Source organism: Sinocyclocheilus anshuiensis, unplaced genomic scaffold (genome assembly GCF_001515605.1).
Source record: "Sinocyclocheilus anshuiensis isolate Anshui unplaced genomic scaffold, SAMN03320099.WGS_v1.1 scaffold613, whole genome shotgun sequence".
Classification (NCBI taxonomy): domain Eukaryota; kingdom Metazoa; phylum Chordata; class Actinopteri; order Cypriniformes; family Cyprinidae; genus Sinocyclocheilus; species Sinocyclocheilus anshuiensis.
This window is the reverse complement of record NW_015536487.1, coordinates 579,974-598,096: the sequence shown is the minus strand read 5'-3', so window position 1 is coordinate 598,096 and position 18,123 is coordinate 579,974. Positions and strand designations below refer to the sequence as shown.

The 18,123-nt window shown below is 36.4% G+C and overlaps 1 protein-coding gene across 2 annotated transcripts in view; it reads left to right on the top strand.

Moving 5' to 3' along the window:
- The first annotated feature begins 1,364 nt into the window (after positions 1 to 1,364).
- The window catches only part of LOC107684761 (sonic hedgehog protein A-like), a 50,324-nt gene continuing 33,565 nt past the window's right edge, over positions 1,365 to 18,123 (top strand). Inside the window, exons 1-3 of one of the 2 annotated variants that reach the window (XM_016481120.1) lie at positions 1,365 to 1,565; positions 1,909 to 1,945; positions 17,780 to 17,905. In XM_016481120.1, the coding sequence (XP_016336606.1) occupies positions 17,888 to 17,905 (18 nt within the window). In that variant the 5' untranslated portion in view covers positions 1,365 to 1,565; positions 1,909 to 1,945; positions 17,780 to 17,887. Of the gene's footprint in view, positions 1,566 to 1,722; positions 1,946 to 17,779; positions 17,906 to 18,123 lie in introns of those variants that run through there. The other variant, XM_016481129.1, reaches the window with a different exon arrangement.

The following is an 18,123-nucleotide window of genomic DNA, read 5'->3' as shown; positions in this document are numbered from 1 at the left end:
GTTACAACATACCCCATCTGCGCAACTGGAATTTAAAACTGGTTACTGTCTTCTGATAGTTAGCGAAGCATTACAAAAATAATTTAAACTGATAAATAACAGCTAAATGCTGTAAATTTGGTTATGCTAGCATGTGTGGAAATATTTAAACCACGTGTGCTACAATTTACCCCGCGTTACTTTGTGCCCCGCGCTCCCCTACAACCAAATAACTGGCCTTAACTAGACAATTTTACGGAGCCCCTAAAGGGACATGGTGGTGGGAAAAAAATTCGGGGTGGGAGGAAATTTTTTTTTGCGTTCTCTCGCAAAACTTTTGCGTTCCCTCGCAAAGATATTTTGCGTTCTCTCGCAAAAGATATTTGCGTTTTGCGAGGGAACGCAAAGTTTCTCGAGGGAATGCAAAAGTTTTGCGAGAGAACGCAAAAAATCTGACAAATATTTTTTCCTCCCACCCCAAATTTTTTCACTCAATCTGATTTTTTTTTCCACCACCATGTCCCTTTAGGGGCTCCGTACAATTTAAACCAACATTAGTAAACATTACTAAACAAAAAATAAAAATGTGGTAACATATTTAATGTATTTATTCGTTAGTCAAATCAATTAACCGACAGCAGACTTGACCTGAATGGAGACCACAAAACTGACAGAAATCGCTCTGGTCACGAGTCACGACTCGATTGAAACCTTCAGGATGCCACACAGCTCATATTTGTAAGTTACCGAAACACACAAAACATGCAACGCACACTCGAGATGCGCGTGAGTCCAGTCACCTGAGGGCCAACATACGGTTCAGTTCATACGGCAAGTGTGAGTCAAAATCAACGAGTGTCAGTTCACGGTGAGAACATTCAGTCATTAACCGAACTGTGTGTATAAACCAGGGGTGCCCAAACTCGGTCCTGGAGGTGTCCTGCAGAGTTTAGCTCCAACTTGCCTCAACACACCTGCCTTCAAGTTTCTAGTATGCCTAGTAAGAGCTTGATTAGCTGGTTCAGGTGTGTTTAATTGGGGTTGGAGCTAAACTCTTCAGGACACCCCTTTTTTTTTTCAGGAGTTTGGGCACCCCTGGTGTAAACGTAACCGTATTAAGGCCTCACTGTGGGCTACGTGTTTGATTCTCTATCAACCGACTCACTAGAATCATTCGTTCGGGAATTGGACTACTCTTGTTGCGCTGTATGTTTTTGATTCAGTAAAATGAACCAGTTCAACAGTCATTCGCTCGGGAGTCGCACTACACACCGTTCGCGCTCAAGATTCATTACAGAGTATTATGGATATGTGCCCTTCAGGTGAACGTTTGTTCGGAAATATCGTAATTACGAGTTTTTTACCACACGAATGACGAGCGAAGGTCATATATACAAATTGAAACTCCATTTTAATGATACAGGAGTTGCCGAGACGTAATCTATAGGCCTAATCTATGTAGAGAGATAAGTGAGCCAAGCAGTTTTATAGCGAATAGTGTAAAGTTAATCACTTCGTTTTAACGCAAAATGGCCTCTATTGCAAAACTCCTCTCATGCCGTTTTACATCAAAAGGAGTGGATGAGGTAAGGATGAAACCTAAAAGCTAGACTAAGACGCATCAAGCTTTGCGTGCCCTTTAATGCTTAATTATACCTGTTAAGGTGATGAGAGACTTAGCCCACAAGCCTCGTGATTAATAAACAAGCCATCAAGGACCCAACAAGTTCCTGCTCATCACCTTGACACATACATTCACTAAGCGGCTACATATCAAAGCCCATGCTGTACATCTCACACAGACACACACACACATAAAACTGTTAAACTGGCCCACACCAGACCAGCTTTGTCTACTCCCTGACCTGTTTATTTCTTTCTCACTCCGTATCCTTTTGTCTCTCTTTTGCGCACCTGTATGAGTGACAGACGATGAGAATGCGGCAACGCTTGTAGCTTGGATGGGGTGAGTGACAGCTTCAGCCATGCTTTCATCTTTCAGCATTTCACTTCAGCTTTGTAGCAGGCCAGCCAGGGTAAGGGTTGCGTTTGGCCCGTTTAGTAAATAGACACACCTCTCGGGGGAAAAAAGATGGCTCAGGATGGAGTTACTAACTGCTGGAGCTGAAAAACATACAAGAGTGTCCTCAGGCCGAGGTCATGTAAAGACTCCTCTTTTGATAGTCTTACATGTGCAAAGAAATCCAATATAGGATTTTCCATATACATAGATGTCCTGTATACGGAGATCAAACACTATTCTCAACTGCCACAGTAATCTGTGATAAGCAGCACGTTTATACAAGTTTAAATGAGATTCGGGAACTAAACGTGAAGCTGCTCTCTGATGTTACGTAAAAGGGTGTCTTCGAAATTTTAGAGATGTATTAAACCAAATAGGGTTCCTAGTTTTCCTGAGTATATAATACCATTATTTGGCTGTAAAGACTTAAACTTCTTTATTTATTGTATTTGGTTTTCAAATGCACACGGATCATTGATCAGTTCAAGCCAGGAAACAATAGACAAATGCTGTGGCTGCAATAAACATATATTATCTAAGTGTTTTGTGTGCTGTCATTTAAGCTGTCATAAATAATTATTATCATCATCATCATTATCATTCCTGATAAAGAGGAATAAACCACAGTGGTTTATTCAAGTATAGCGTTGGGCTGGATATTTTTAGCTGTGAGGCTCTGTGATTATTAGTATTTAATTATGCTCAGATAACATAGGGTTTTTTTGTGTAAGTTTAATGTGTTAATGATAAAATGTTTTTGTAGCATCCAATACCAATTTACTCTGCAGAGCTATGAACTGTGAAATAGCTATTTTGGGAAAGTATAGCAAAGTCTTACCCCTGAGGGATGAAGAAAACTTTTCTCATTTACTTTTTACTACTTTGAGAAATAATTGGATAGAACTTCCTACATAGGCTGACTTACTAACACTGGTATTTCATTGGTCGCCTCTGTCTAGACAACCTCACACCACTTCTTCAGCTATATAATCAGTCTGGAGGTCTTGGAAGCTGAAATTGGTTCTGTCCATCAGCTTGTGCGTTGCAGAAATTGACCTGCCTCTAGCCTTCGTGTTTCATCTCAAACTATAGTCTGCAACAAGAAAGGCCAAAATGTCTCTCCGCTTGGCACAATACCGTTCTATTAAGTCTCTTGCACTCAATATGAAAGTGAAAAAGGTCTTATGGACCCCACACTAGTTGTAAATTGAACATAGGAAGCCTTTTACTTTTGCTATGAAATGGTTTTAGTTCACTAATAACTTGTTGACAGAAGGAGGAAACCTTTTCCCTAAAGGTGAAACTGAATGAACACTTCAGTCACAAGTTTTATATGTGATGCATGGGGTCTCATAAAACGGATAGTTACAGTTTATGCTTCAGATTAGTTGATACAGCTTTCAAGGTGTGCTAAAATCCACAATATATTACAGTTTTTCTCAATCACTTTGGCTCAGTTATCAAATGAGATTTTTTTTTTCAAAACAATAAGTTCAGATGTCTGAACAATTAGTTTCTTGTTCACATCAGATTTTAATTACTGTTTTTAGCAAATTGCATGAATTTTGGCACGTGTGCAAATGAGTAAGTGCAATTGTCTAAAAGTTTCAAAACCGATGAGTTGATTCTCAGTGAAATTGTCAAAGTCTTTCAAAGTTCTTTCATCGTGTGAGCTATCACATGCAAAATGATCCGTTCAATTATCAAAATCTATCAGATTAGTGTGTAAATTCCATAAATATCAGCCGTGGAATGGTTGTAACGTCTGCTAGGTTTGACAAAAACAGGGTGGACAATTTCCTGTAAATTTCCTAAAAGTTTCCAGAATTTTTGGAAAAGTTTGAGAATATTTTGGACACTTTTGGATTTTTTTTTGACATTTTCAGAAACTTTTGGAAAGTTTCCAGAAATTAACTGGAAAATTTCTAGCCCTACTTGCCATTGTAAAGAAATGGGGATCACAATCTTGCCTATATATATACGAGGATGACAGTCACAACCAGTGCAGTGCTGTATAAATACATATTTGTATAGTACATTTGTGCTACGTGTAAACTGTGAACAATCACAGTTGCTTGTTGTGGAAGAGCAATGGAAAGATATGTAAGAATGTGTGGTGGCGTGGTGTAAGGGGAAGACAACAGAGTGTGTAAAAATTAATAAGCAATGGTGAGATTTCAGTTTACATGTAACACATTTATTTTAACACAAAAATAAATGTACTGTATAAATAAATGTTAATTTCCTTTTTGTGTACTACAGTGTTGACTTTTCCCAATACATTACCTACAGTTGAAGTAGCCTATGTATCTAAAATGCTGTGTGATACACAGATAAAACTGACATTCTTGTATAGTATAGAAAGCAGTCAACAAAAAAGTAGAAAAAATGCATATAACAAAAATTAAATGAAATTGCATAAAACAAAATGAAAGTTTTTCTCAGTCGCTTTGGTGCATTTCTCAAAGCTACTGTAGTGAAGTAGTTACTGACTAGTTTTCAATTAAAACACACCACTGGGTTACTTCTGTGTAACCACAAATTTTTCTCTGACACTTATAGTATATTGCCACAAACTTTGTTGTTACAGTTTTTCTCAGTCGTTTTGGTGCATTTCTCAAATCAGAAATTACATTCTCAAAACTACTTGTACAACTTCCACATCATCTAGTCATTTGTACACATCATAAAAGCAGTTTCTCATTCTTTTGAACAAGCTGCGATTGCTTTGGTACATTCATGCAATTGATTATGTGCATTTGTCTGCAGTTTCCTACATGATCAGTTGCTAATGTCATGTTGCTCAAAATGTATTGTATAGTTCTCTGTGCAATAGTCTTACCCCTCAAAACATCTAGTCTTTAGTTCATCGTATTAGTCATTAAATGCAAAATGGTTCATCTAGTTGTTAGTTCATCTAGGTCAACTGTCAAGCACATTTTTTACACATTTGGAACTGATAATCATTCTTTCACAATCTACTAGATACAGAATACTTCACTATAAAGAAAAATAAAATAAACAAATATGAAAAAATATAGGCCTGTATTTTATTATTTATTATTTTATTATATTATTTATAATGTATATTTCTTTTCTTTTATTATATTGTCTTTCGGCGCACAATCGGAAAAAAAAAAATTCTCGGATTTGGATCGGCTCTCTCTGACCGATACCCGATCCGAGAAAAATGGCACTATCGGAGCCGATACCTGATATGAATATCGGATCGGCGCATACCTAATTATTATTAGACTTTTTGTAAATTTGGCATGAATTGTGCAAGTGAATCTTGACTTTCACTAATGAAGAGAATGTAGATCAACCAATGATAAACAATTGATCTGAAATAGCTCAAAGGTTCATCTCATGAATCTTCAGTTGGAAAGCATATAGCCTACTGTATAGACAGAGGACAACACAAGAGTTACAAATTCTGACAATGGACTTTCTTATAGACCACTAGTAAAAGTGTAACTGGGAATTCTATCCAGTCTCTTTCAATCAATATCCCACAAACAGTAATGTGTACATTTGTACTTTTGAAAATGTATATATGGCATACATAAGCATATGGCACACTGTTCAATACAGTAACTGTCATCCAAAATGTTGCCATAGTTTACATCAGGTAATACTAACAAAGTGCACTGTTATATTGACAACATGACTAAGCATTTTGACTATCTTGTTTGTGAACAATGACACAAGGACTTTTCATTCTGATGGCACTGATATGTTCATTGATATAAATACTTACTTTTGAGAGATGAACTAAAGATTTTGAGTAAGTTACAGGCTTTTGCAGGTAATCCATTGTGTGGTGCTGTTTGTACGAATTGTTTTGAGAAATGCACATACTTTTTTGCAAATATTAAGGATGATTTGAGAAATGCACCAAAGCGACTGAGAAAAACTAACACAAAAAGAAATAAAATGACATTTGCATATAACACATATTTCCATGGTGAATAAAAAAACATCTAAACATTTTGACCAGTGTGGCTCACACAATGACAAAAGTGCTTTTTATTATGTTGGCATTTGCCATGTCACTGACAAAATAACTAGGTTTTGAAGCATGAATTAAATGTTTTGGGTGAGTTTGCAGACATGCAATAGGGTTCTGATGTTTCAGCTAACAGTTTTGACAATTGCACTTACAGTTTAAAGATTAAGTCTGTTTTGAAAAATATGCCAAAGCAATTGAGAAAAACTGTAACCGCTACGATGTGAAACACCTGTTCACATCACTGCGCAACATCCAGATTTTTGTTGCACAGCAATGCTCCATTATCTTGTGGCAAAAGGATGTAAATGAATACATTTGCTTATTAAAATAATGTTTTAATTAATAATTTTGTGTATTAAAAATTGTGTATTTTCTAATGTAACTGTTTTTAAAAGTAATGTCAAGTGTTGCCATTCAGCCATGACTATATTCACAACATATTCACTACATACATCATGTAGTTTAAATATTTACATCATTGTTATGTTGCATTCCTCAGTTCGATTAAAGACTGCTGCTCTGTTACTTGTGTGAAAAGAAGCTCACTAAACTTTTGTCTATTTGACCTTTCTTGACACCGCTCTCTCTCTCTCCTCTCTGAGAGACAGCTGTTCCTGTCTTGGAGTGTTTGGACACTGCTAATGAGGGGATGCTTTGTGGTGTCCCTCTGTCCAGAATGGTCTCTTTAGTTGTCTCTCTGTCTAGCGGTAGTTCTAGACCTTTCTTTGACCAGCTTCTCATCAGAAGCAGAATCCCCATTAAGGACAGACCGTTGTCAATTGAATGAGAATAGAGCTTAGAATGTGTGTGTGTTTGAGTGTGTGCTGTGCTCTTACTCAGGATATAAAGCACATCATTGTAATTGCAAAGGATTCCAGCTTTGAGCATCTGTGGCCACTCTAAGCCCATCTCTGCAGATGCATGTCCTGTGCAGATTATGTCAGCTTGCTGTCCACAGGATTCTCGCTCTATTCAGTGAGAACCGGAGGAGCTGTCAATGCGACAGATCTATTGTGTCCTGCCCTACTCAGGGAGGAGGGAAACTCCGCAAACACTATAGCAATTACAATGTTAGTACCATTGTTAAAGTTTACTCAAGTGGTTATGGAGAGAGGGAATTTTTAATGTAAAAAATGCAAACTGGATTCAAAGAATGTCAGGTAAAGAGGCATTCATGTAGGGCATGCTGAAATATTTCATATTTCTTGTAAATTGTGGCTAATTCACATCCTGTTTATTTACAGTTTTAAAGGGGTCATATGATGTTGCTAAAAAGAACATTACCTACTGTATAGACAGAGGACAACACAAGAGTTACAAATTCTGACAATGGACTTTCTTATTTTTTATTTTCATCTTTGTGCCCATATTTCTTTTTCCTTTTCTATATCACAATGACATTGTAATGTGTTTTTTTTTTGTTCAGACCACTAGTAAAAGTGTAACTGGGAATTCTATCCAGTCTCTTTCAATCAATATCCCACAAACAGTAATGTGTACATTTGTACTTTTGAAAATGTATATATGGCATACATAAGCATATGGCACACTGTTCAATACAGTAACTGTCATCCAAAATGTTGCCATAGTTTACATCAGGTAATACTAACAAAGTGCACTGTTATATTGACAACATGACTAAGCATTTTGAGTATCTTGTTTGTGAACAATGACACAAGGACTTTTCATTCTGATGGCACTGATATGTTCATTGACATAAATACTTACTTTTGAGAGATGAACTAAAGATTTTGAGTAAGTTACAGGCTTTTGCAGGTAATCCATTGTGTGGTGCTGTTTGTATGAATTGTTTTGAGAAATGCACTTTTTTGCAAATATTAAGGATGATTTGAGAAATGCACCAAAGCGACTGAGAAAAACTAACACAAAAAGAAATAAAATGACATTTGCATATAACACATATTTCCATGGTGAATAAAAAAACATCTAAACATTTTGACCAGTGTGGCTCACACAATGACAAAAGTGCTTTTTATTATGTTGGCATTTGCCATGTCACTGACAAAATAACTAGGTTTTGAAGCATGAATTAAATGTTTTGGGTGAGTTTGCAGACATGCAATAGGGTTCTGATGTTTCAGCTAACAGTTTTGACAATTGCACTTACAGTTTAAAGATTAAGTCTGTTTTGAAAAATATGCCAAAGCAATTGAGAAAAACTGTAACCGCTACGATGTGAAACACCTGTTCACATCACTGCGCAACATCCAGATTTTTGTTGCACAGCAATGCTCCATTATCTTGTGGCAAAAGGATGTAAATGAATACATTTGCTTATTAAAATAATGTTTTAATTAATAATTTTGTGTATTAAAAATTGTGTATTTTCTAATGTAACTGTTTTTAAAAGTAATGTCAAGTGTTGCCATTCAGCCATGACTATATTCACAACATATTCACTACATACATCATGTAGTTTAAATATTTACATCATTGTTATGTTGCATTCCTCAGTTCGATTAAAGACTGCTGCTCTGTTACTTGTGTGAAAAGAAGCTCACTAAACTTTTGTCTATTTGACCTTTCTTGACACCGCTCTCTCTCTCTCCTCTCTGAGAGACAGCTGTTCCTGTCTTGGAGTGTTTGGACACTGCTAATGAGGGGATGCTTTGTGGTGTCCCTCTGTCCAGAATGGTCTCTTTAGTTGTCTCTCTGTCTAGCGGTAGTTCTAGACCTTTCTTTGACCAGCTTCTCATCAGAAGCAGAATCCCCATTAAGGACAGACCGTTGTCAATTGAATGAGAATAGAGCTTAGAATGTGTGTGTGTTTGAGTGTGTGCTGTGCTCTTACTCAGGATATAAAGCACATCATTGTAATTGCAAAGGATTCCAGCTTTGAGCATCTGTGGCCACTCTAAGCCCATCTCTGCAGATGCATGTCCTGTGCAGATTATGTCAGCTTGCTGTCCACAGGATTCTCGCTCTATTCAGTGAGAACCGGAGGAGCTGTCAATGCGACAGATCTATTGTGTCCTGCCCTACTCAGGGAGGAGGGAAACTCCGCAAACACTATAGCAATTACAATGTTAGTACCATTGTTAAAGTTTACTTTATGGAGTATGGAGAGAGGGAATTTTTAATGTAAAAAATGCAAACTGGATTCAAAGAATGTCAGGTAATTCATGTAGCATGTAGGGCATGCTGAAATATTTCATATTTCTTGTAAATTGTGGCTAATTCACATCCTGTTTATTTACATCATATGATGCTGCTAAAAAGAACATTATTTTGTGTATTTGGTGTAATGAAATGTGTTTATGCGGTTTAAAGTTAAAAAAGCACATTTTCCACATACTGTACATTATTGTTTCTCCTCTATGCCCCGCCTTTCTGAAACGCGTCGATTTTTACAAGCTCATAGTTCTGAAAAGCGAGGTGTGCTGTGTAGGGCTGTGTATCACCAGCAAAGTCACGATACCATACGTATCACGATACAGAGGCCACGATACGGGACTGCATTGAATTTCACTTCAGAAGAGTTTAGTAAAACAGCTGTTTATTAAACACTGCAAGCCCATAAATAATAATGTACTCGTTCTAATAAATTTAAATTGTAATGTACTCATTCTAATATATAAAAAAATCATATTTACATTGCTGGTAGGTTATCATTGCACAAATTAACACACTCTCTACGTTTAAAATACTAAAAATTAGAAGAGTTTTAAACTAATGCGCTGTCTTCTGTATCTAACGCACACACTCAGTCACACAGATCACGTTGCGGCCGCACTCAGACATTCAAGAACAAACTTTTTAGCGCTGCCCCGCAATTTTATCAACTAAATAGCTTAATCGCTCAAGAGCTTCATTAACTTTCTCAACAAGGAGCTGGTAACATCATTGTTTCTAAAGGGATTAAAGCCACAGCTTCACTGTTAATAGAGAAACACGGCAAAACAAGCCACAGCTTCACTGTTAATAGAGAAACGCAGAAAAACTGTGGTAATTCATACATACACCACCTCTCTTTCTCTCTCTCTCTCTCTCTCTCTCTCTCATATAAATGAACACTTGATGAATTACACTTTTCTGAGAATAGAATATTGAAATGGAGATCGCTAAGCTGCAAGCTAACCAGTGTTTTCAGAAAGCAAGCGCATTTATTCACAGTGGAGAGAGCGCGCGTACACAGGGTTGCCAGGTTGATAAAGATAAGTAGCAAGTTTAGCAGATATTTCCGTATTGCGCAAGTGGGAAACTGTTTTGGGGACAGTGTTGCCAGACGTAAGATAATTATCGTATTTGTACGATGTACGATCAATAATGAAAAAAATCCCATAATGTATGATAATTTCATAATTTTATGACAATTCAAATGATGGTAGCTGTGATATGGCTTCTATATTTATACACGAAATCGGCTCATTACAGACAATCTAAATGCGCTGGTGCACACCTCAGAGTGTGTTAAGAATGCAGGAGGGTGCCCTGCTTTAAAGCCAACGGGCACTATGTTGCGGTCCATGACGGCAAGAACCCTCTCAACATCTGGCAACACACAGGCTTCCGATGACATCGGCTCAGATGTGGAGTTAACAGCTAAAGTCTGTCTACACTGGACGGACAAAATGAGTGTTAAAAATAATTTTAAAACGTCATAAATAGACAAGTAGTTTACTGTAGGGGATGTGTCGTGTCGTGTCGCATCCAGTGCAAACAGTCACTGATTAGCCTATAATGGTTTCTATAGTAGCCTATTTTGTCGCACTACTCGCGTCCAATGTAAACACGGTACGCCTAGTTATCTATTGTGGTAATTTGCAGGTCGTGTCAAAAAGTTGTTTTTTTAGATAAATAGCTGTATTCTGTACGGTTGACTCGTGTACGATAATTTTCTTCCAAATATGATAATTTTGAGCTTCTGGTACGATACCTGGACATTTCCAATCTGGCAACACTGTTTGGGGATTACGTCTCACAGATCTTCTTTATGCACCAAGAGCTTGTAACACTTCAAAGAGAGGAAAAAATTGAAATCGCATCATATGACCCCTTTAAAATATTTTTAAAAGTTTTATTTATTAGTTATTTAATAAGGCTTATAAAAATGTATGTTAGTCGTAGAAAATATTTTTGAAAATAATATTATTGTATTTTATTATTTTATTTTATATGAACGTGTAGTATGTATGAATGAATTGATTGGTAAGATAAAGAGTTCAAACAATACGGAATCTTATATAAGACTAATTATTTGAATTCCTAAAAGATGTCAGTTTATTTTCATTGCTTTTTGAGCTTTTTTGATATTATTGATTTTTCCAGCCTTTGAAAACTTGACTCAAATGTTTCACTAGTCATATTACATGGTCACTTAGTAATATTATAATGCTTCTGCACAACCTGCAGTACATTCTCAAATCATGTGTACAGACGCCAGAAGGTTACATTAATGCTAAAAGTTCTGCTCAACCAATCTAGTGCTGACTTTTTAAGAGAAATTATCCTACTAGGTAGATTGTACAGGTCAATGCAAGTACGAGCTGTTGTCTTAACCTATTCAACTGTTTTGACTATCAGCCAAACACAGACATTTAAGGAGGCCACATTCAATTCTGGACAAACTGCCCAGTGCATGCACCGAAATTGAAGAGATCGTTTTAAATTAATTTGCCTGTCCTCATGCATTAGAGAGTCTACATAATGAGTCATTAGTCCAAATTGTTTTGCCATAGCATTTGTCACTAAAGATCAAAGCAATATTGCATGAGTGGTGTACAAATGTCTGAGACAAACTCACAGCAACGCTTTGACAGGCCTCACAACTTGCAGCATGTCATTATAAGAGAGATGCTGATAGACTAGTGATGAAATTAAAGGCAGAAAAAGAGGAGGGTGGCTTGTTGGTAGCTAGAAAAGTGTGGTTAGAAAAGAAAAGATCATACCTTATCATTGATTTTACTAATGATGAGTGCCCCCAGTGCAACAATAGTAATTTTGCCATAAAACTGTCAGCAGTTCATCAATCTCTGGAGGCCTTTCGTTCCTCAGAGGAAGATTTATTAAATGCTTACAGTCATGAGCCTGGACTTGCCTGGTCTGTCTGTAGCATACAACAGAGCTAGACTTTGAGATTCTCACACTGTTACGCAGTGAACGTCGCTTTCTCTCTCTATTATTCCTCATCTCTCTGTATGTCTTTACATGTTACAGAAGCCCATTTTGTTTTCCATGAAGAACAAATTCTTCACAAGAGGATATCCTCTAGTTCAGTGGTTTACAATTCCAACCCTTCTGATTGTTTTTGTCTTTTTATCTCTTTTGAGCTTGTGGATTTTGCCTGTGTTCTTGAGGCAGTCGTGTGCAGCCAAGACATGCACTTTAAATGCCTGAGGACTGAGGCCTGTCTGCCAACAATAGGAATTTCCCTGGTTTACACAGGATAGATTGAGCTCATCCCTTTTTTTCCTTTCCCAAGAGCACATTATGGTTCTACTTAAACCGTTTTGTGCGTGCAATTCTACGCTTCGCAGGTATGAATACCAGAGTTCATGGTATTGGATACTTACGTAGTCGGATATGTTCAAGTTCTCGTTTTGTTTGAGGATAAAGTGCAGCCTCTACTGTCTGAACATTAAAACATGAACCTCAAATGAACATGAGCAGAGTTATGTTCCGTTGACAGGTTTGGAGTTGCTGTGACCTTTCCATTTTTTGTGTTGTTTATTTTTCTTCATTAATAAAAACAGACCCAAACAAACAAATAAATATGGTTGAAAACTTGGCATCCGGTCTCAACAGATGTAATACAGTAATATGATGTTATGCTTCTGTTGTGAGATTGCCAGCCGTATTCATGACTCATCAGTAAACCTGCATGTTATTGGGACCTCGGATTACGCTGCCATGACTTTCAAAATCTCTGTTACATATTAGACACAAATGCATTTCCACACTAATGCCATTTGTCATGTGGCTTGAACACCTGGGTATCTGTATACAAAGCAATTGGCAGAAACTCAAAGACGAGTTATTTAAATTAAAGATTTAATTAACAGCTTGGAGATGAACCTGTAAGCTGCAGGCGATGTGAGCGATCAGTGTCTGCAGATAGTTTAGAAATAAACGGACACATCATGTTTAGATGTTAATCGAGGGGAAACTGAGGGTTCCACCCACATGACACCTCAATCATCCTAACCCTTTATTACACAGAGTAAACATCATAAAAAGCCACTTTAAAGATGATGAGAGAAATCCGAATTTTGCTTAATATTTATAATGATGCGATTAAATTATTGTTTTTGCTGTCAGAGCTTGCTCCTGCTGCTCTTCCATTGCTCCTTTGAAGTCAGTTTTAAGTTGTGTTTCATGTGGTCATGGAGTCTGCTCGTATTGCTTTCCAAACTGCACACTGTCTTACTTAAATACACACTGAGCACTGTAATTTTTTACAAGTGAAGGTGCAATTTGCTGTAAATGCAGTATCAGTGTTTCAAAACCCATAGAGGGCCATTTCATTTAAACTCTTAATATTTAGGAGAGGGGAAAAATGAATGAAAAGTTAAAATGCACCTAAACAAGAGCTGCATCCTATAATTAAAAGTCGTAATCATATAGCGTTTGAAAGTGAATTGCTTCACATGCATAATCATTTTCAGACTTACAGACACTCGTTTCTTTATCAATGCTAGATCAAATCTAGTCTTTCTAGATTGTCTTTGATATGCCTAAGAATTAACAGAATGTATGGTAACACTTTAGTATAGGGACCAATTCTCACTATTAACTAGTTGCTTATTAGAATGCCTGTTATTAACATATTAGCTGTTTATTAGTACTTATAAAGCAATATTCTGCATGACCATATTCTACACCCCTAATCCTATCTACTACCTAAACTTAACAACTACCTTACTGTAAGCAACAAATTAGGAGTTTATTGAAGCAAAAGTCAGAGTTAATGGTTTGCTAATAGTGAGAATTGAATCTTAAAATAAAGTGTGGTTGAATGTATGTATTAAATGAAAGAATCACTTGAGCTTTTTGACTGTCCTTAAATGCACAGTTCACTCAAAAATGAAAATTCTCCCATCTTTTATTCACCCTCATGTCTTACTTTCGCCAGTGGGACACAAAAAGAAGATATTTTGAAGAACGCTGAGGTCCAAATAACATTGGACCTTCATTGTATAGACTAAAATTAAGCCATTTTTCAAAATATCTTCTTTTGTATTGCACAGAATACAAAGAAATTATTGCAGGTTTGGAATGACATGACGGTAATTAAGTCATGACAGAAATGTATTTTTTGGATGAACTATCTCAGGCTAACATCCTGTGTATTCTTATAATGCCAGATGCTTATTTAAATTCACTGATTAGGGAATTGCTTTGAGAATAACATTCTAGAAGATGTATGGTGACTGTGCTCTCTTTTTTTTTAAATTATGCAGCTTTAATTTATAAAAACACTCCTCGACCACATCCTGTCTTAATGCATCTTATCTTATCTTGATGTCCATTGTGACACTCTGAGTCATAATTCAATTCTAAAAAGTCTCAGAAAAACACTGGTACCATTTCATCAAATGATATGTGGTGTTTAAACTTTGTTTAACACAGTTTGGCCATAAAGCTGCTTCAGAGCTGCTCCATGATGTGAATATATGGCTATCAGGATGACACAGATGATACATAAATCACATTTCAAAGCTGGTTCTTTTCCATCAGTTCACAGGAGGCGAACAATGTGTGTCTTTCAGTATGAGGACACAGCTGGTCTGGTGCTGCATATTAAGTATTATAAACAAGCGTTGTACCTATTTTATTTGGGAGATTATCATCTTCTAGGCTTATTAGGAGGACATTTCCCATAATATTCTGAAGATGGGTTTACGCATGAATCCCCATGACTTTGCATTTTGTTATAGACTAGTTCTTGTATTGTGATACTATGCCATTGAGTAACTTTTGTCTCATATTACCCACAATGCTACAAAGATTGTCAGAGACTTTGTTGAACATCACCAGACAAGAATTCCCTTCCACCACAAACTGAAAAACATAAAGGTGTGATCATGAAGGTCGTACAATTTAGCTGGAAGTTTTGGATTATGTTACTTGTTTTCCTGCTAATAAATAATGATTCATGTGATGTTTTATTCAGCTCCTGATGAAACTGGTGACTGGATAAAATATTGTTTATTGGACTAAAAAAGTACTCAAACATGCACAAATAAAATGAAAATATGTGCTGTTGACAATACAGAGGTCCTGGTGTCTCAATTATTGTATTGTATCTTTACAATTTGACATTTTTGCCAATGACAAATAGAGCTGCCATGTCTTTATGAAGTTGTCTGTCACTGAAGAGAGAGGCAAAAAAACCCATTTGTCCTCTGAGGACAATCCCCTTCACCTAAGTTGTTTTTCTTTTGCAGGTTGAGCATATTTTTATGAGCTTCTCCAGCCCAACATAGTTATCTAAAGCATGTCTCACCACCTCTCTGAGTAAAAATGTCGTGTGGTTACAGAACTATGTGTGGAAATCATGTCAAGATACTCAGGCAGATGATGTGTTTCATACATGAACACAACTGGAAAAGCGTATAATTATGTGTGACAATATTTGTGTAGTCCCTGATTGTAGTCTGTAAATTCTCTGTGATGTCAGATTGGTCAACAGCATTTTTCCTCAGTAAGTTTTGTAATATCTAAAACGTATTCAAGTTATTCTTCAGCTATAATAACAAAAGTGCATGCCAAAATATATTAATAATATGTAAAATAATCAATAATAATAAGTTCAATTTTTGTAGAGAAAAATGGTTGCTACAATAGCTACTGTTCGAAAATGCTGAGTCAAAACAACTGATCAAAAGGTTTTCATAAAAATCTTTAAATATTTTTTAAATATTTTATTTTTGTATATAATATAATATAACTTTATTTTTGCATAATTTACATGCAATATCACATCTCAGTATTTTGATTCTAATACATTTTCCACAAACTAAAATGGCATTGAAATGTATTAATATCTCAAGGAGATGTTAACAGCATGTATTGTGACATATTTGTTGTAGCTTTACATTAGCTGAACATTTGAAAAAATTACTCAGCATCTTCCCTCTGTCTTGCTCTTGTTCCATGATGGTGACTGTGTCTAAATTTGCACAGCTAAGCTGCACAGACCAGCAAGCCCGTGTTACCTCAGAGTCCCCTTAACCCTCCCTCTCCATCCAGTTCTTCATCCTTCCTATTTTTAGAGAATATATCTTTTCCTGCTGAAATACAGTAAAATGCACTCAGGGCCACATGTCTGCCTCCCTCTGCTGCGCTCATACACAGTGCATATTTTTAAAGTTCTTAACTGCTGACTGGCTCGCTGACCTTCCTTCATTTTATATAATGCATGAAATATTAATTCCAAAAATAAATATAGGCTTTTCAAGTTCTACCAAGGTCTCAGCAAATGACCTTTTTAGATTTTCAAGATTCATTTTAAAGCAGAGAATTTTTCTTTCTTCATTTTACTTTCAATCTACTTATTGTTGCACCGTAGTCATAATAGGTAAAGATTTGATGTGGAGAGATGGAGAGAGAGAGAGAGGAGACATCATCTCTCATTCTGAAGAGGTGACTGTGCACAACCTTGATTTTTTTCAATGTTCACCAAGGCTGCATTTATTAACAGTGATACTATAAAATATTCGTACAATTTTAAATAACTATTTTCTATTTTAATTAATTTAATGTAATTTATTCCTGCGATGGTAAAGCTGAATTTTGAGCATCATTACTCCAGTCTTCCAGAATTCATTCTAATATGCTGATTTAGTGCTCAAGAAACATTTCTTATCATCAGTGTTGAAAGTTTCACAGCTTAAATTTTTTGTGGAAACAGTAACACATTTTCTTTCAGGGTTGAATTGAACAGAACATTTTTTGAAATGGAAATCTTTTGAAAGATTATAAATGTCTTTACTCTTTTGATCAATCACTTTGAATCAATTTAATGCATACTGAATAAAAATATTAATTTATTTTCAAAAAAATCATACTGACCCCTAATTATATATAGCCCTATATCTCAATGTTGTGCACAGTCATCAAATAATATGTAGCTTTTCCCAATGTAACTACAGGAGGATATCTGTTAAGGTAAAGAACCACTGCTGCTCACCACCATTGTCCTATATGTTTTTGAACACTCTTCCATTCACTTTTGTGCTCGGCTATTTACTTTTACTTCACCCCAGACGTCCCCTTCTTTCTTAAAAAATCTCAATAAATTTTCCTGAATTTCCTAGCATGTTTGTCGTTTATCAATATGCTGTGCAGTGTGTAATGGTGAGGTGTGGAGGGAAGAGATCTCCGTTTTAGGCCTGTAATTTCTGATGACAAATCATATGTCTGCATCACTGACACAAGCATAATGTATCTTAAAGACATAATGTCATAGTTTAGTACCAGGTATCGGTATAAAAAAGGACTTAAATCAGAATTCAAAATAAAAGCCAAATGTTTTCTTGACTTTTCTTCTTGCTTTATTGCGTCCAATAAAAAATGAAAAGCCTTTGCACTAATTTTAAAACGGTTGTCCTGTTTATGCTGTTATGAATGTGTACACACACATACACATGAGCACAATTCTTTGGCTGGACTATTCTGTGAAAACTGTATTTGTACTAACCAGCATTAGTTTGCTTCAGTACAATTTGTCATGCATTACCTGTTTTGACGTTTCCCACACACATTACTTAACTTGATGCTGAACCTCTTTTTAACTGTTTCAGAGAGGAGGAAATATACTTTTTTGGTTTATATGATGCATGGTGATAAGGAATAGGACGCCTCCCCCTCGAGGTCGCTGAAGTAACACCACAGCAAAACCATCCCACTTGATGTGGCAGGATGTGCAGGTAACAACAGCAAATACGTGTTTCAATAGCAACTATTAGCTGGAAGTGAGGTATGTGTGCGTGTGTGCGTCTGGGGCAGTTCTTGGGCTTTAGAGTGTGGGTGTGCTCCGAGAAGAGCAGCCACTCAAAGCTTTTCATTAGTTTTGCCTTGTTTCTCCCCTTTCCCTCTCGAGTGTGTAATGTGTGTTGGGACACAATGGGAGGATCTGCAGAATTGT